Here is a 19,978-nt window from a genome sequence, read left to right as displayed (position 1 = left end):
CATTTTTATTAGCATGCAAACTTCTTAATTTGGAAATCTTAAAAAAAAAAAGAACTCTCAACACTATCAGCCACTCACCCATTCCTTTTTTTGCCTTCTGCAACCAAATTGCACAGGAATGGCCCTCTGTACCACCTGCTTCCAATTCCTTTTCTCTAAATCTCTCTTAAACTTTCTCCAATAAGGCTTTTGCCCCCATCACTTTTCTAATATTACTTACATTCAGGTAATGTAATGTAAAATTCAGGTAAATGTAAACTAATATTACTTACATTCAGGTCACCAAAGATCTCCACAATGCCCAAACCCAATCCAATAGTCAATTCCCAGTCTGCATTTTATTTAGCCAATCAGGGAACAACCTTGGACAGAGTTATGACTCCTGTTTCCCTGATATATTCTCTTTGCTTAGCTCTCAGAACACTACATTCTTTATTTTTCTCCTAGCTCACTTTTCACTCCTCAGTCCCCTATGCTGGTTTCATCTTTTTTTCTCTGATTTCTTTAATTTGAAATGATGCAGGCTCAGTCTTCAGCCATCTTCTCTTTTCTACCCACACTCATTGTCTTGGTAATGTCATCCAATCTTAGAGCTTTAAATCCTCTCCCAAATTTATTGTTCACTTTGAACTTTGAGAGGTATTTTTCCAAATTCCTATCCCATGTCTTCACTTGGATGTCTTAAAGATATCTAAAATTTGACATGTCCAAGGTTTGAACTGAATTGCAGATTGTCTCATTTCTGTTCCTATATACATCTTTGCATTTATGTGGGAAAAGGCTTAGTGCTTCCTGAAGAATACAAAGAAACTCCAATCTTTTTGCAAAGTCTGTTCCATCTGCACCTTCCTATATTGGTAGGTCCTTAATTCCAATCTTACAGGTGATCAGGCCAAAACCAGTAATTTTTTATTTATTGTTGGATTTCCATTCTGCCAGGAAATACTCTTGGCGTTGCCTTCAGTATTTATCTAGAATTACATCATTTTTCATTGATGCCACTGCCACCATTCTAGTTCAAGCTACTATCATTTTCCTCCTGGATTATTTAAATAGTTTTTTAACTGGTCTCCTTGCTTCTGTCCTTAGCCCCTGTGTTCTCAACATAGCAGCCCTAGTGACTCCAAGTGAGATCATGCTGCCCCTTTCCTCGAAACCCTTTAACACTTTCTCATTTCACTGAGAATAAAAGCCAAATACTTACAGTGATTTACTAAGCCTATACATTCTGGCTGCTTTTTGCCTCTTTTTGCCTCTTCAAATGAACTACCATTTTCTTTCTTGCTCACTCCTCTCCAACCATGTTGGCTTCTTTGCTTCCTATTCTTCAGACCCTACAGCCATACTCTTGCCTTGACACTGTCCTATTGACTTTTCTTTCTGCCTGGATAGCCCTCAGTTATTTTTACGAATCACATTTTTCTCAAATGATGCTTTCTCACTGATCCTACCTAACCATTCTGTTTATAATTGCCACTCCTTCCTGCCTCACTACTCAAGCCACACCTCAGACCCTCTTTACTCTAAATCTTTAATTTTTACAGTTTTAATCTTTCTAACACATGATAGAATTAATTTATGTCTTTAATTTGTTTATTTTTTGCATTCCCCATTAGAATGTGAGCTCCACAGTCCTGATTTGTTCACTGGTATGTTAGTGGTGAGAACAAGAACCTGACACAAATTGGCTCTCAATAAGTATTTGTTTTTTTTTTTTTTTTTTAAAGATTTTATTTATTTATTCATGAGAAACACAGAGAGGAGGGAGAGAGAGAGGCAGAGACACAGGTAGAGGGAGAAGCAGGCTCCATGCAGGGAGCCCGACCTAGGACTAGATCCTGGGTCTCCAGGATCATGCCCTGGGCTGAAGGTGGTGCTAAATCGCTGAGCCACCCGGGCTGCCCAATAAGTATTTGTTGATTGAATAAATAGGTTGTATAATCTGACTAGTCAAATATATACTCAGTCATTGATTTGTTTTAAAATGCCAAAATACCTGTGTTTCTGAACAAAAGATATTTCCTGTATTTTCCTCAGAATATTCATCAGTACTGTTCATACATCTCTTTTCACATACTTTCCCCCTTACTATAAGATGAACACTCCTAGATGAAACAGGTACTTTAGAATGGCAAATATCTTTCATGATTTATTATTTGGCTGGTTGATATATAGCTTTTTCCATTGTAAGGCAATGAGTCAACATAGCCAATAAGGGATAATTACCCAGAAGACCAAATAATATCATTTGCTTTCTGAGATTTGTGGAAGCTAAGAAGTATTTCCTGATGATTGTTGAGTATTAAAAGTACGAGGCCATTCTTAAAGCCTTTTATGGACATATAATAATTACTTATATGTAAAGGCAGTTCCTCTAGCAGTTGATAGACATCCTCTCTATTATCTTTGAACTTTAGTTTAATGTACCTATTGATGTACTTGGGAAATTGTAAAAATATCAAGCAATGAACTTTTCTATATTTTGTGCATTTCAAAATCTATTTTTCTCATGTTTTAAACCTGTGCCATTTTACCTAAATGTCCCATTGTATATGATATCATTTGATAATGATTACACTATTTTGGAATGGCAGTCAAGTAAAAATTTTAATTGCACCACTTTAAAATGTTTTATGATCTTTTTAAGCCCTTTTGAACACATTGGCATGCTCTAAGATAACTGATTTTTAAAAATCTCCATCACTGACAAAAGTGGGTGGGTAAGACAGCACTTACATAAGCCTCAGTTAATTTTTCAATGGCTCAAGTAGAAGTTGCCTTTTGTAAAAATCTTTTGAATCTCTGTGTGTCAGAAAAAAACCTATTGTAAATTATTCCATGGGTAGGAAGATATCAGCTAGAATAAAAGAGGGAACACCCTTCAAAATAGCTAACGGTAATAGTTTAAGTTTATTGAAGAGTTGAACCATGCCAGGCATATGGCATACCTAGTGCCTCCTCACTCCAACCTACTCAGCCTCCATCTCTCTCTGTCCCCTTTCTTTTCTTCATTTGTCTTCATACCTCTATCTCAATTTGACATTAGAGATTTGTTGTTTGGCTCCACTAAGAATGCTTTTTCTTGCTCACCTTTGCCTCTCTAGCATCCATAACAGTGTCTGGCACACAAGGCACTCAATGAAGATTAGTTGAACGAATGAACACATGTTCATCACTTTATTTAATTTTCTCCATCACACTGCTGTAGATGTTGTTATTATAAATGGTAAATGGAGGAGGGAATTGAACCTTTAGGAGGCTAGATAACTTGCTAGAGGTCATGCAGCAAATGAGTAACAGAGCCTGGGTTCTTAGCCACTCTGCATTTTGCCTCAAGGGAAAAAAATTTGTTTTTGTTATTTACAACTAGCACCTGAAATTAAAAAACAAAAACAAAAAACTTCCTGCAGGAGAAGAGGAAGATTCCTGCTGTACCAAATGGAACAGCAGCTCATGGGGAAGCAGAACCCCACGGAGGACATAGTGGACCTGAACTCCAGCGAACTGGAAGGTTAGTGAAACGCACTTGTATGGGACTTCAAAGACCAAGTGAGAGACCATTCTTTGTGTCAAGAATTGCTGTTTTGAGATGTAATTTTTTTTTATACTTTGAATACCTGGTAATGAATACCTATTCATTTGAGCACCTATTTATTTGAATACCTAGTACTTGAACACCTATTTAATTCTAGTTAATTTGATTTCCTAGTATTTACTAAGGATTTTTGTTACTATTAAACCAGAACAGTGGATACACCATTCCATTTTATCTTACCTAGTCTTTCATTTTGCTGTGCATAAAATGAATTCGCAGATTCTTAGAATGAATAAGAAAACTGTCAGTTGCCCCTTCTAAAAGAGCCTGTTGAAAGCTTCAAGTTCAAGATGGAAATAAAAATAAATACCATGAACTCAGTCTTATAGACCCTATCTCATTACATGCAAGTAGGATGTATATAATAGTATTTTTTTATTTTCATGGTTGTAATTTGAAAGAGCTATATGATTTATTTTTCTAATCACACATCTTTGAAGAGATGAAAGCTTCAATTTATTTCTTAAAATGGTTCTTTATCGTTTTTTGACAGCTTGTCTCTCTCCAAGCAATGTGTGAGCAGAAAATCAGAAAACCTTGGGAGGGTCTGTCTTCAGGGAATATGTGCACACAGCCTCCATTAATATTGAAGGCAATGGCAAAGGCTTTGCAGGATTGGTACCCCTCCTCTCAAGGCCATTTCCTGGACTGCTTTCACTGTGTCCTCTAAACCGACTTTCTAGTTTCTGACAACTCTGTGCATTGTAATTCTCCTCTGTTCTTTTCCTTTATCTATGTTTTGTCTCTGAGGAAATGTCCTTGAATGTCTTCATCGGGCTCCATACATAATTTGAGATGATTCAAACAGTTTTTTCCTTTTCCCTTTACTGGAAGCGTGGTTACTCCTTCTGTTTGCTTTCATATTTTCAAATGCTGTCTTTTTATTTTTGGTGGCTCTTTTTTTTCTCTCTTTCTCTCCCTCTCAGGTGTAACATGCCACATAGCTTAGATTTTTTTCGAAGTTCACTTTTCCTTACTGCTTCCTAAATCCTCCCAGGTCACCAATATCCGGTATCTTCGCTTCTCCAGAGTTCTTCCACAGATTCTGTTGCTGACATGACTTGAAGTATCCATTACTCATCTGCTCTCCTGGAGTTGCTGGTGTACATCTGGGTTGCTCTTGCACTGTTCTCTGCAATGACCTCCCACTTCTGGATTTAGATTTTTGCTGCTAAAAGCACGTTTATTACACAGTAATATAATAGCTACTTAGACTAATGTATGCCCTAATAAGTAATTAATTAAAAAACAATGGTCTAATAGAAAGTACTATCAAACCTATAAATATTAACTACTATGTAATAGTTCATAACCACCTCAAAATATTTTGGGGATTAGATGGGATATAAATTATAAATGAATGAATAATTAGTAGATTAAATTTATTTTGAATTGTGACTTTGATAAGTTAACAAATCATTCAGAAAAATGATCCTCCCCAAATAAAAACTATGTAAATATTTATCAGACACAAGTAGGGGAACCTAAGATGATCTTTGTTTGTGTGAGTTTCACAGGTTCACTGTAAGCTCCTTTGAGTTTAAATGTCATCTTTTCAATTGGAATTTCATCCTATTCAGTTTCTCCTACTCCATATCTTTCTGATGGAAGCAATCACTAGTAAAACATAGTGACTGTATCACTTACATACTAGTTAAGATACTTACTAACATGTTACTATTGGGTCTATTTCAGATCAGGGGAATTAAAAATGATAGTCAAAATGAAGAGATACATTTTCAAGGCATACCAGAATGTTTCTCAATTGAACAATAATTTGCAAGACAATTCTTAGACTGCCAGTGAATATTTCTATCTAGAAAATAAATAACAAAAGTTAATATTTTTGCATAATTCAAATATATTCAGCATACTGGCAGTGTATTGGAAATAATAGGTTTTTTAAATTCCCTGCAGGAACTTAATCATAGTCTTAATTCATTTTAATATGACATCTTTATTCCATGGAGCACAAAGAACTCTTAGTAGCCAAGTGTTAAATCCACAATTTATTATCAAATGTTCAAAAACGAATACCTGTTCACTACTCTCCTTCCACTTATGGAGGAACTCTGTCTTTACTAGGTGTTACCATCATCCTTAAGGCCATTTAGAAGTATGTTTGAAACAATACCTGGTGAGGAATATCTTGGCAGAGAAAGTAGGTAACTGGAGCCATGGTTAAACACTACTTCTTCTCTCCAGGGTAGTATTCACTACTGGAGGATACAAAAGCCAATTTACCCACCCTCCCAACCTTCACTTTCTGCTACACTAAATGAAGTGTAAACAATTAGAAAATACTGCCAGTGATTGAGGGTAGCAGGCCTGAGTTCAGGAAGAATAGAAGGATATAGAAATGGCACAGAGATCAGAGTAATCCTTAAATCTCATTTTTTGAATTTTGATTGAGGAAGTACTCTGAACCTTGTTTGAGAGAATCTGGTTTAGGTTTTGTTTTGTTTTTGTTTTTTTGGTTGCTGGCACAATATTTGGTTAGGAATGGAAGTAACATAGTGGTACAAAGCCATCTCTGTAGATCATGATAATAAAATGTAACAGGTTAAAATGGGTCTCATCTCTGCTGATGGAAAACGTATACTGTGACCTGGCAACAAAGTAAATGAGGATTTTGATTTGTGTGGGGTTTTTTATATTTGGATTTCACTCTTGTGTTTCTCCCCCCTGTCTTAGGATTTTTGGGGGACTTATTTTAGATATCAAAAGAAAAGCTCCATACTTCTGGAGTGACTTCAGAGATGCTTTCAGCCTGCAGTGCTTAGCATCTTTTCTGTTTCTCTACTGCGCGTGTATGTCTCCTGTCATCACATTTGGAGGACTGCTGGGAGAAGCAACTGAAGGTCGTATAGTATGTATTGTGTTTTTCTTAGAATTTTAAACCTCAATCAGTTTTTAATATTCATAGTTAGACAAGTATCCATTTACGTTTGTATTCTGTTATTAGGAGAGATTTGATGTGTGGTCTTACCGGTACACTTCATATGAGTTTCCTGGATGGCTAGTAGAACTAGTAGTCTGGGAGTGGAATATCTCAGAAGTTAATTCTTGGTCTTACACAAGGTTCTAGTCTCATCCCTGATCCTCAAGGCTTGGCTAGCTTTTTGCTCTGGTTCTCACCTCACAAGCAGTCCCTTTCCTATTTATACAGGCCATGCTTCTGTCTTGACACTTACCATAAATACATGTAAACTCTTAGTAGACAAGAGAAAAGCAAGATAAGGAATATGGAGAGGACATATCCGCACTGAGTATCAATCCTATCCTGCTGACTGCTTGTCCCCGCCCCTTCCCTACATCTGCCCAAGGTCACTAGGCTTTTCATGGCAAAGGAGAAAGAATATACTCATGTATTTTAAACATTTTCTCCCTAGTTATAATGGTTGCCTGTGCAGCTTAGATAATGGACTTATTTATATCTCTACACAGAGTGCAATCGAATCCCTCTTTGGAGCATCTATGACTGGGATAGCCTATTCTCTCTTTGGTGGACAGCCTCTTACCATATTAGGCAGTACAGGACCAGTTTTGGTGTTTGAAAAGATTTTGTTTAAATTTTGCAAGTAAGTGTTAAATACTTTTGGCCCTTAGCCCCTTCCTATTTCTCCACTGTATTTATACTTCTCCCAACATCACATTTGGGGGTCTGCTGGGAGAGGTAGAAGTGGCTGATTCGATTCAGTTTGCCATTTTTGTCTCTCCATGGAAATAAAGAAAAAGTGAAAGATTTGTGTGATTTGTTATGTAAAATTTATAAAAAATGATATTCTGTTCTACACAGAGAAACTCCTTTTAGTTTTGTCCCCTTAGACGTTCCCTTTAGACAGTCTTGAATTTAGATACTCATGGAATGTGAAGCTTACTTACTTTCACTTCCTGAATTAGACTTCTTTCCATCTATTTGAAATGGTGGCAAGCTGCTAAATGACCTTATTTCTACTTCTTTTCCTCCTTCTAGAGAATATGGGCTATCATACCTCTCTCTAAGAGCTAGCATTGGACTTTGGACTGCTACTCTGTGTATCATACTAGTGGCCACTGATGCAAGCTCCCTTGTCTGCTACATCACCCGGTTTACTGAAGAAGCTTTTGCTTCTCTTATTTGCATCATTTTCATTTATGAGGCCCTGGAGAAGTTGTTTGAACTCAGTGAAGCATATCCAATCAACATGCATAATGATTTGGAACTGCTGACACAATACTCGTAAGTAACATTTTCCCTGTTGGCCATGAGGTTTTATCTCTTTACAAAATTACTATTGTTTTTAGAAATATGAGAAAGTTACCCTGCAGATAATGTGACTTAAACTGATTCATGATCCAAATCCTTGACCAGATTCTCAGAGTTGAACAGGGTTTTAAAAGTCATCTCAGGGATCCCTGGGTGGCGCTGCGGTTTGGCGCCTGCCTTTGGCCCAGGGTGCGATCCTGGAGACCCGGAATCAAATCCCACGTTGGGCTCCTGGTGCATGGAGCCTGTTTCTCCCTCTGCCTGTGTCTCTGCCTCTCTCTCTCTATCTGTGTGACTATCATAAAAAAAAAAATAAATAAAAAAAATAAAAGTCATCTCAGCAGCTACTCATCTGATACTCGGGTTCTCATTATAAAAACAAAAACAAAACTCACTGAAGTTAAATGTAATTTTGCTTTCAGATCTTACAGCATTTCTGATGGAGGTACTCAGGCTTTTCCTGTTGAAGGTGATATTACAGTTTAGGGTTAAAGATGGGACTGTACCTACTGACCTTTCTAATTTTAGTTTGGAATTTCTCTAAGGCTATGTTTGCTGAGTAGGTGTGGACATTATATTGCTCCTTCCTTTGATTTGATTCTAGGATTTTTTGGTCGCATTTATATATACATTTTTGTACAGCAAATATTTGAAGCAATATGTTCTTTACAAGGCAGTTAAGCCATCAACATTCTTATAAACTGCTTAGGTATGGCCTACAATCCCTTGAAGATTTATTACCTTTATTTACTAGTAGAATATAGTGGAATTGTTGAAATTAGGCCAAAATAGTATAATGCTAGAATTTTGTTAAGAATAATGTAGTAATAGTGTTGAAAATAGCATGACTTTTAGTACTTCTGATTTTTTGTGGTCATCAGAGACCACATCCGTATACATCAGTATTCTTCTGTTGCAGGCAAGAAAAATTGGAATGAAAATATAACATAACTTTCCCAAAAAGCAAATAGTGAGGGTGTTGTGAACAGGACTCAGAAGTGGATGAAGGCGCTGTCAGGGACACTCAGGAAGCAGACAAATAAGAAAAGCAGTTTCATCAGTTTGAGGGATAACCCTTACAATTCTCTTTAGAGAGCAGTGTCACCTAATTTGGATATCCTTGCTGGGATATATGTTTATCTGCTTGGATTTTTCAAACTTATTACATGCCGGGTACTACACTAGAGGCACGAATAATACTTTGTCCTCAGTGAGCTTCCAGTTTAGTAGGAAATGTAGACAAATAGACAACACAATGAAGTAAGTGCTGTGTGAAGAGACTGGTACAGAATGCAGTGGTTCCACATCAGACAAACACCCAACCTGGATTTTGGGTTCATAGAGGACTTCCTGGAGGAAGTGACATAGAAGACCAAACAAAATATTAGTAGGAGTTAGGAAGGTGCTGAGGAACGCGGTAGGTGAGGAGTCCAGATGGAAGGAATGGTCTGGATGCAAGAAATGCATGAATGCTTTGAAATATTTGTTGAAAGTCATATAGATAGTGATAAAACAAGAAACTAGATTCAGGTTTTATGATTTTGATGCAATTGTTCAGTACACCGATGAATACAAACAAGCTCTCCAAAAGAAACAATATAGAACAGGTACAACAGGTAAAAGCAGAACTATTCCGTTTGAAGTGGTGGGGACACACCAGCTGTCCACCCTTCGTATTGTTCTGAACCCTCAGTGGTCACTTCTAAGGTACTTCAGACTGAGGAAAACCATTTTAATATCTCCCGGTTTAAAAAGGGAAAAGATCAGAGAAGCAAAGACTCTGCCCTGGATAATGGTCATAACTTGAAGGTAGAAGAAAAAAATAAGACAGAAGAATCAGAAAAAGAAAAAAACCTGGATAATGTCAGGTTGTAAAAGGCAAGGGACAAGGCTATGCCAAGAGACAGTTAGAGGACAGTGGTGCAGAGATCCAACAGACTGAGGGAGAGAGATAATCATTAGCTTAAGAAACAGTGTTGAGTAGGGAGGGGAGGCAGAGCTAAAAGCTAGTTTGCAAAAGATGGAGAAGGAGGTAGGCAGGGGTCATGAAATGGAGAAAGTATGCATTGGCCATTTTGGTGTCAAAGAAACTGCCAAACAGGGCCTGCTGGAGAGGGCCGTGAGGTCCCGAGAATGGTCATTTGTGATGGAGCAGAGCTATGTGTGATCGGAAACGAGGACACCGAGGCAGAGGAAAGAAAGAGATTAGAGATGATGGTGAGAGAGTAGATAAATGTGGGATTGCAACCTTCCCAAAAGTGATGAGATCAAGACAAATTGTGGGGTTCAGTAAGACAAATGCTCAGAGGATAATTGGTGAGCAAAAAATAGCCTTGTTTGTCCATGATTCCTGCTTTTCAGAGCAATCAAGAGGAGGAGAGTTGCATGGGTCCTGACTTCCTCAATGTTTCCATCTCTTTTGCTCTAAAAACAGATTCCTTCAAGCTTAAGTTCAAGTTCTGCTTTATCACAGTGTAGGCATCCAAAACCTAATCATCTGAAGGCAGAGCGGGAATGTGTGCTGATCACTGTGTTGCATTGCCCAAGTGCTCTTCTCAGCCACAACTAGGAAACATGGTTCATCCTGCTGAGTGCTCAGGTTTTAGTATCGTTTGGTGCTGAAATGGGTATAAGAGAAACAGGGAGGTTGACAGTCTCCCTGAGAAATGTGCTGACCAGGTATCTTTACTGTACCATCTTCACTTTGCTTTTCACACTGTGATTCCCTGGCCCTCAGTACCACTCACATAGTGTGAATGAATCTGATCAGTAGTGACATTAGCTGGTCTTTGGAGAAGCAAAACCAATATTTTGGTATGCACATAATGCATATATTTATCAATGTACTTTTAGTCACGTGAATTTAAAAAAGTAAGTAAAATTATTGCTAACAATAATGGCTAATGCATTGTATAATCTCATACTTGTGCCGAAAGCATTTTCTGTTTCATGGATTCCATATAGCACGTTTGGTCATTTTCTTGTTCTTGCCACTGTGACCTTTTCACACTAATCAGTTTGTAGTGTCATACTCATGCTCACCTAAATTTTCTACTGATGTTGCTGGCCTCATGCTTTCACAGTTTTTAAGAGAAAAATTCTTAGAAAATGTCATAGCTAGGATGTAGTATATCTGAGATTGCAATCTTTGCAAAATTAATACGCCCATGCTCTCACATAGTTTGTTTAGGTGTAAGATATTGAAGAAGGCATCACATTTAGGATCTGCATTTCAGATATTCTTTATGCTTGAGCCTCCTATATTCAAATTTTCTTAAATTCATAGTTTTATCAACCATTAACACAATGTCTTTGATTTTTTTAAAAACTTTGCTAGTTTTCCTGGCATCTTAACCTTGTAATGTGGTAATATGTAGACCTTATATTTGAAGCTATAATCTTTCTTTTCATTGTGCCAAGAGCAAGTGTCAAGATAATCAATTTAGTTTCAAGAATATATACATTACACCAGATGATCAAGTGGAATATGTCAAGTTAGCAATAAGTAATGAGTTTGTGGAAATAACTTTTTCTAGGTTGCTGTGATTTTAAGAAATGGCAAAAATAGAATAAAACATTCAGCTTATGTAAGATGGATTGTTCCTTCAGTATATAATAATAATTTAAGCTCTCAAAGATGGTTAGCAAAAGAAAGAGTGGGATGGTATTCTTTGTACTTGGTTGGGTCAAAGCAAAGAGCAAGGTCTAGTACTCTAATGTCTAATATACTAGCACACTAGGGTTAAATAATATCCAGCAATTACCAAGCCATTAGGATGAGTGATTTACTACTAGGGTATAGGAAGATTTTTGTTTGGTTGGTTTTGGTTTTTTCCCTATCTCTTTGTTGTTTTTTCCAACTCCCAACTCTCCAGATAAACCAGGACTGTTCTGGATAAATGTTATTTATTGACTGACATTATACTCATAGAAGAATATTATTTTTCTTATTTCCTCAACTAGATTTGAGTCTCCTTCAAAGTAGAAAACATGTAATAATTTTATCCCTCCAGTCCCAGTATAATACCATAACTGTAGTAAGTGATACATATTGATTAACTGAACATGCTGTAAAAGAATTGACATTACCTGGACAATCTTGTTTGACACGTAAAGACAACTGTGCTCTTTTACAGTGTCTATAACATGACTCTTAAAGGTTTCATCCAAAAGTTTTTAATTAACTTGAGGTGTTATGAAAATCTTAATGTGGCACAAGATGTACAAATCTGGATCCATAAAGTTAGTTTTGACGGAAGATTTAGATAGGGTGCCTAATATGGTGGATAAGTCATGTGGAAGAATGAGAGACAGGATTGCAACCTATAGCAGAGATTGAAAAGTTTCTCAGAGATGTAGAGAGAAAGAAGATGGAAGGGAAATTCTAACAGCTTATTAATATAGTATTCACTAGTCAAAAAATAAAGATTAAAACTCAGATTTAGAGAAACCTCTGCACTACAATTTTTTTAAATCAGATTTTTACTACTTATGCACTCAACGAACTTAATCAGATTTCTTGCAACATGAGTTTATAATTATATCTTTATGTATTGGGATCCCTGGGTGGCGCAGCGGTTTAGCGCCTGCCTTTGGCCCAGGGCGCAATCCTGGAGACCCGGGATCGAATCCCACATCGGACTCCCGGTGCATGGAGCCTCTGCCTGTGTCTCTGCCTCTCTCTCTCTCTCTCTGTGACTATCATAAATAAATTAAAAAAAATTAAAAAAAAATAAAAAATAATATATATCTTTATGTATTTATTTGTGTAAGGTATGTGTAACCCCACTAGGTTAGTCCCTGTAATGCTAGGTCCATGACTACTAGGTACACTTTTGAACCCACTGTCCTAGCAAAGTGCTTGGCATGTGTAACAAAATAAGCATGTTCATATTTTTACATTTCTGGAAATAGCCCTTAAGACTGATACACACATTTAACAGAGTTTTTTTTCTCCTTTAAAAAGCTGATAGGTTATCTGACATCTTAAAGTCAAATAAATATAATTGTAAGCACTCAATAAACAACTATTCAATAAAGAAACTTTTGGCAACCCATCTCATTCTTGATTTTTAATCCAAACACTTGCTATCTTTGTTTTCCCTTCTTGCTTTGAACCAAATTCTTATTTTAATGATAAAGTCTTAACTTCACTAGCAATAGTATCCAATGTAAATTTATCATTTGCCTGTTTTATCCTGATTGTTTCTAATGGATTATGAGCCTTTTGTGTACAAGATTAATGTCTCTTCATCTTTCTGTCTCCAGAGGCCAAGGGGATTGGTAGATACCAGTAGGCCTTTCTTAACTGTCTTATAACAATGTTACTTCTCACATGCACCTTCAGCTACTATTTTCCTTCTCTATATCTATAGATTTGTAGACTTTAAATAGAATTATCTTTCATGCTTTCCTGTCAAATAGCTGTGAAAGGACGGAAACTTTTATGAGCATCCAATATTAAAGGGAGCGTGATAAGCAAAAAATGTTGGTTTCTTCTCTTAAGATGCATTGAATGGCCTCAAGTCAATGTGGCTGTGTATCAAATACACAAGTTCTTTGTTGAGATGTGATGAACAATCTGAGAGATTTTACAATCTTTGAAGTACTGACCTCATTTCACTTCCTGAATTGACCTAGATTTAAGGATACATTCTGAAATATTTTAAATGGAATATAATGATGTTTCAATTTATATTAAAACATCTCAGCACAGTTACTGCAGTTAAGATATGTATGTAGGTTAACTCACAGCCATAGGTAGCTGCTATTTTAAGCAGGAGTCTGAACTCCAGGAGTGCTCAGCTAACATTAAAGCAGAGAGCCTAAACTCCAGAAAAGACCACAAACCTATCTAGTAACCACATCTCAATCAGCACTAAGGCTTTGCTGAATCTCAGAAATGGATTTTCATTGGTGAAAGTACTGGCTTGTTAATCAGTGTAATGAACCGCATTAGTATAATTAAAGGTAATCACTTTGAACTAAATGAAAATAAAAACATAGCTTATAAAAGCTTGTGAGATGCAATAAAGGCAGTGTTTAGATGGAGATTTATGGCACTGAATGCATGGATTAGAAAAGAAGAAATATCTAAAATCAGTTATCTAAGTTTCAACCTTAGGAAACTAGAAAAAGAAAAGCAAATTAATTTAAAAATTAGCAAAAGAAAAGAAATAATAAAGATTAAAGCAGAAATTCATGAAGTTAAAAATGGGAAATCAATAGAAAAAATTAAAGGACCAAAGTCTGGTTCTTTGAAAAGATAAAATTGATAAGCCTCTAACCAGGCTAACAAAGACAAAAAGAGAGTACACAAATTGCTAATATTGGAAATTAAAGAGGGGACATCACTAAAGATCCCATGGGCACTAAAAAGAAAATAAAGTAATACTATGATGACACAAATTTGATGATCTAGATGAAACGGACTAATTCCTTGAAAGAGACAGTCTGCTGAAACTCATACAGGAAATAGATGATCTGAATAGGCCTATATCTATTAAAGAAGTTAAAACGCCAAACCCAAATGAATTCACTGTTGAATTCTGCCAAACACTGAAGGAAAAAATTATACCAGTTCTCTACAATCTCTTTCAGAGGATGGAAACAGAGAGGCTACTCCCTAACTCATAAAGCTAGCATTAGCCTAATACCAAAACCAGACAAAGATGTAAGAAAAGGAAACTACAGGCCAATATCTGTCATGTCTATATATGCAAAAATCCTCAAAAAACATTGGCAACTCAATTTCAACAATGTGTAAAAAAATTATATGCCACAATTAAATGGGATTTATTTCAAATATGCAAACCTGGTTCAACATTCAAAAATCAGTTAGTACAAGACATTCCATCAACAGACTACAGTTGATAAATTCCATGGTCATATCAAAAGCAGTAAAAGCATTTGACAAAATCCAACACCCATTTATGATAAAACTTTGGGTAAACTAGGAATAGAGGGGAACTTCCTCATCATGATAAAGAATACAGAAAAACTTACAGCTAATATCATATCATACTTCATGGTGAGAAACTAGAAGTTTTCTCACTGAGATCAGGAACAAGTCAAGGATGTCTTCTCTCACTACTCCTTTTTAACATCAGAATGGAATTTCTAGCAAATATTGTAAGACAAAAGCAAATAAAAAGCATACAGATTTGGCAGCCCGGGTGGCTCAGCGGTTTAGCACCACCTTCAGCCCAGTGTGTGAACCTGGAGACCCGGGATCTAGTCCCACGTCGGGCTCTCTGCATGGAGCCTGCTTCTCCCTCTGCCTGTGTCTCTGCCTCTCTCTCTCTCTCTCTCTCTCTCTCTCTCTGTGTCTCTCATGAATAAATAAATAAAATCTTAAAAAAAGTATACAGATTGAAAAGGAAAAATAAAACTGTCTTTGTTTATAAATGACATGATTGTTTCTGTAGAAAATCTGGAAGAATCAACAAAACATTCCTGGATAAATAAGTAAATATACCAAGGCTGTAGGATACAAGGTTGATATATAAAAGTCAATCACTTTCCTATATACCGGCAATGAACAAGTGGAATTTGAAATTAAAAACAAAATACCATTTACATTAGCACTCCAAAAAAATACTTAAGTATAAGTCTAACACAATATGTATAAGATCTATATGAGGAAAGTGACAAAACTCAAATGAAACAAATTTAAAAAACCCCAAATAAATAGAAAGTACATGATCATTGTTAGGAAGACTTAGTATCGCCAAGGTGTCCATCCTTCCTAATTTGATCTACAAATGCAACGCAATCCTAAGTAAGATCCTAGAAAGTTATTTTGTGGATATCAACTGATTCTAGAGTTTGCCTCTGGAGAGGCAAAAGTCCAGAATAGCCAACACAATAATGAAGGAGAAAAAAGTTGGAGGACTGGAACTACCAGACTTCAACACTTACTATGAAGCAGTGGTAACCCAGACAGTGAGGTATTGGCAAAAGAATGGATAAATAGATCAATGGAACAGAATAGAGAGTCCAGAAATACACCCCCATAGATATAGTAAACTAATCTTTGACAAAGAAGCAAAGACAATACAAGGGAGCAAAGATAGTCTTTTCAACAAGTGGTACTGGAACAACTGGATATCCACATGCCAAAAACTGAATCTAGACACAGACTTAAAGCCCTTCATAAAAATGGACTGAAAATGGATCATATTCCTAACTGTAAAATGCAAAACTATAAAAATCCTAGAAGATAACACAGGAGAAACTCTAGATGAACTTGGATTTAGTTAGGACTTTTTAGATACAACATCAAAAGTATGATTCATGAAAGAAAGAATTAAGTTGGACCTCATTACAATTAAAATATTCTGCTCTGTGAAAGATAATGTTAAGAGAAGGAAAAGACAGGCCACAGACTGGGGGAGTACATTTACAAAAGACATATCTAATAAAGAACTGTTACCAAAGAACTACTAAAACTTGACATTAATAAAATAGGATTTTTAGGGCAGTAAAACTACTCTGTATGATACTATAATGGTGCATACATGTCATCATAAATGTGTCCAATCCCATAGAGTGTCCAACAGCCAGAGCGAATCCTAATGTGAACTATGGACTTTGAATGATAATAATGTGTTAAATGTGGTTAGTTGGTTACTGCAAATGTTCCACTCTGGTGGAGAATGTTGATAATGGGAGAAGTGATATACATGTCCAGGCAGGGGGGTATAAGGGAAATCTCTGTATCTTGTGCTCAGTATCCCTGTGAACCTGAAACTACTCCAAAAAATGAAGTCTATTTAAAAAATTAAAGGTAATTTATATATATGATATTGGAATCTAGCAAGTGAATCGCGAGCTTCAGCTCCTAGTGATGGCACTTGAGGTTTAATTTATAACTGATTCAATATCCAGCCATTTTTGGTACCTGATGAGAGGCTAAAACAGTACCAGAATTCTGCTTATGGAATGTTTTACCTGCGAGGCACGTTGCCATGAAGCCTTTATGAGCTGAGTGTAATGCCAGTGTTGGCACTTTGGATATGATTTAATAATGGTACTTGGGGCATCTGCCATTCCTATTGGGAAGTTTTGAACCAGTTATTCTTGTTCATGTAAAGTGTTGCTACATTATTTATTCATTTATCTCCACTTTGCTGGATATTTTAAGTGTCACCGCTACATACTTAATAATATTAGTTATGCTGAGTAGAGGCTTAGAGACATTGCTAATAACTTGTTTTGGAGGAAGAAACACTTCCCTTTAACTATTGAATTAATATGTTAATTTCCCTGAACACTATTTCTGCTAGATATTTTAAAAAACTAACCAAATTCAGTTAACTTAGCATATTTTTTTATACATAAAATTCTTTTTAAAAAAGATTTATTTATTCGTGAGAGACACAGAGAAAGAGGCAAACACAGGCAGGGGGAGAAGCAGGCTCCCTGGGGGGAGCCTGATGCGGGACTCCATCCCAGGGTCCCAGGATCACACCCTGAGTTGGAGGCAGACGCTCAACCACTGAGCCACACAGGTGTCCCTATACATGAAATTCTTGATAAAACAAGGTGTTCATTTATTTTTTAACAAAGAGGAAAACATCAGATAAAGAAAGATTTATATACAACTCTGGAAAAGAAGATGTTTACTTTGTAAAAACATTCTGTGGTTATTGTTCTCAATAGCAGGCAAAAGAGTTATTATAAACCACCCAAAAAAATTCTCTCTATAAACAATCTCTCTGCAAGACTGTACAAATATTATGTGAAGGGTAACGAAATATGCTGTATAGTTGAACTCTTATTGCTAGCCTCTGTGAAGTTGTGTCCAAGCCAGTTATGCTACTTCCACTCACTCCACTGTGTTGCTCATCTCTTCATTACATACATACCTGGTGTCTTCTTGTCTTCTTGTTCTATTAGAACTTGCTCTAAAGATAATTAGTAGGAGTCTAATTTTCTTTCTTCCATTTTTAAAAAATTTTGATATCAAAAAGAATGAAGCACCCACAGTAAAAAAAATTTTAATTATAAAATCAAATTTTTAGAAGATAAGAGATGGTCCTACTCACTCTGAAATCATATCACTGAGTATTATGGGCTGAATTGTTGGTCCCTCAAAGTTTGTATGTGGAAGCCCTAAACCCCAGGAGCTCCAAACTGTGACTATATTTGGAGACGGTGCTTTTAAAGAAGTTATTTGGGTTAAATGCGGTCATATGGGGGGATCCTAATGAAATCTGACTGGTGTGCTTATAAGAAGAGAAAATTTAGATACACAGAGATGCTAATTGCACATACGTGATGAAAAGACCATGTGAAGACACAGCAAGAAGGCAGCCATCTGCAAGTCAAAGAGGGAGGCCTCAGAGGAAACCAACCCTCTTGGCACTTTGATTGTGGACTTTCAGCCTCCAGAACTGGGAGAGAATAACTTTCTGATGTTTAAGCCAACCAGTCTGTGGTATCTTAGTATGGCACCCCTAGTAAACTAATATACTGGGTAGATGCTTATAACTTAGTCCAATTTGTGTTCGGAGTTGTAGACCAGATTCTCTCAAGTCTCTCCTCCTATTAATGGAGATTCCATCCTTTCAGCTGTTTAGAATAAATAAAACCATGAATTTATTCTTGACTTTCTCACACACCTAGATTTCTCGCCAAATCAAATGGCTTTATATAGAAGATGAACACTCTTTTTTTTTTAACCACCCTCTCTGCCTCCATACTCTCTTTTCTAAATTATTTCAGTTTGACTTCCAACTAGTGTTCCTGATTTTATACTTGTTCTTTCATAGACTCTTCTCTATGAAGCAGCTGGACTTGTTCTCTTAAAACTCAAGTCACATCATGTTACTCTGCTATTCAAAGCCCACTGATAGCATCCCATTCTTTTCAAAGTATTGTGTGATCTGTTCTCCTCTCTTATCTCCTACTTCTTCACTCCTCTGCCCCAGGCACACTGACCTGCTTGCCCTTCTGTAAACATACTTGGCATGTTTCTGCCTCTCAATCTTCATGCTTGCAATTCTTTTTGCCTGAATGCCCTTCCCCAGATATCTATGTGGCTTATTCCTTTCAAAATTAGCTACTTGAGGACTTTCTACCTGAAATTTCAACTCTCTTCTCTCCTTCTCCTGTGTAAAATATTATATAATTTACTTAGATATTTAAAAGTAAGATTTATTGAGGCATCATTTTTGCACACAATAAAATATACTCTTTTAAGTATATACTTAAATGAGTCTTAACAAGTGAAAACAGCATATTGAAATATAGAACATTTCCCAAAATGTTCCCTTATGCTCCTTTGCAATCAATATCTCACACGAATCCACAACCCCTGACAATTACTAATATGATTTCTGTCTGAAGTTTTGCCTTTTCTAGAATTTCACAGAAGTAGAATTATAGAGTATGGGAACTTTTGTGTCTGCTTTTTTTTTTTTAACATTATAATACTGTTAAGATATACTCATTTTGTTATATGCCTCAGTTTTTTCCTTTTTATTAGTGGGCAGTATTCCACTGTATAAATGTACCACAAATTGTCTATCCAATCATAAATTGATGGCCATTTGGGTTGTTTCTGCTTTGAGGCTATATTACTTTACCTGAAGGTCTTTTTTTGGGCTATGTCTTCATGTTCTCTTGGGTAAATATGAGGAAACAGGATTGTTGGGTTGAAAAGAGTATATTTTAGCTTTATAAGAAACTGCCAATGTGGTTGTACCATTTTCATACTTACCAGCAATGTATGAGAGTTCCCATTGATCTGCATCCCCACCAGCATATAGTTTTGTGCTTATGTATAGTGGGTCCTTTATTAATTAATCTAATTTATTTATTGTCTGTGCCCCTCCTAGAGTGAACAATTCATGAATGGAGGGAATTTAGTCAGTTTCGATCACTGCTTTTCCAGTGTCTGAATCAGTTCCTGGCACAAAATAGATATTCAATGAATTTTTGTTGCATAAATGAATATTACCTCTGTTTAGGGCTAAAAACTTAAAACAAACAAAACACAAAAAAACAGAGGGTCAGAGGGTTTATGACTTACCCAAGTGGAAGAACTGGGGCTAAAACTCAAGACATCTGGGGCACCTGGGTGGCCCAGTCAGTTAAGCATCTGCCTTTGACTCAGGTCATGATCTCAG

The 19,978-nt window shown here is 36.4% G+C and overlaps 1 protein-coding gene across 2 annotated transcripts in view; it reads left to right on the top strand.

Moving 5' to 3' along the window:
* SLC4A10 (solute carrier family 4 member 10) overlaps nt 1–19,978 on the top strand; it is a 295,619-nt gene that overhangs the window by 207,040 nt on the left and 68,601 nt on the right. For both annotated transcript variants that reach the window (XM_055308530.1, XM_055308531.1), the window contains 4 exons: nt 3,411–3,511; nt 6,290–6,464; nt 7,043–7,176; nt 7,572–7,817. In XM_055308530.1, the coding sequence (XP_055164505.1) occupies nt 3,411–3,511; nt 6,290–6,464; nt 7,043–7,176; nt 7,572–7,817 (656 nt within the window). The remainder of the gene's footprint in view (nt 1–3,410; nt 3,512–6,289; nt 6,465–7,042; nt 7,177–7,571; nt 7,818–19,978) is intronic.

This window comes from Nyctereutes procyonoides, unplaced genomic scaffold (assembly GCF_905146905.1).
Source record: "Nyctereutes procyonoides isolate TBG_1078 unplaced genomic scaffold, NYPRO_anot_genome, whole genome shotgun sequence".
NCBI lineage: Eukaryota > Metazoa > Chordata > Mammalia > Carnivora > Canidae > Nyctereutes > Nyctereutes procyonoides.
The sequence above is the reverse complement of the archived record's forward strand: the minus strand, read 5'-3'. Positions and strand labels throughout refer to the sequence as shown.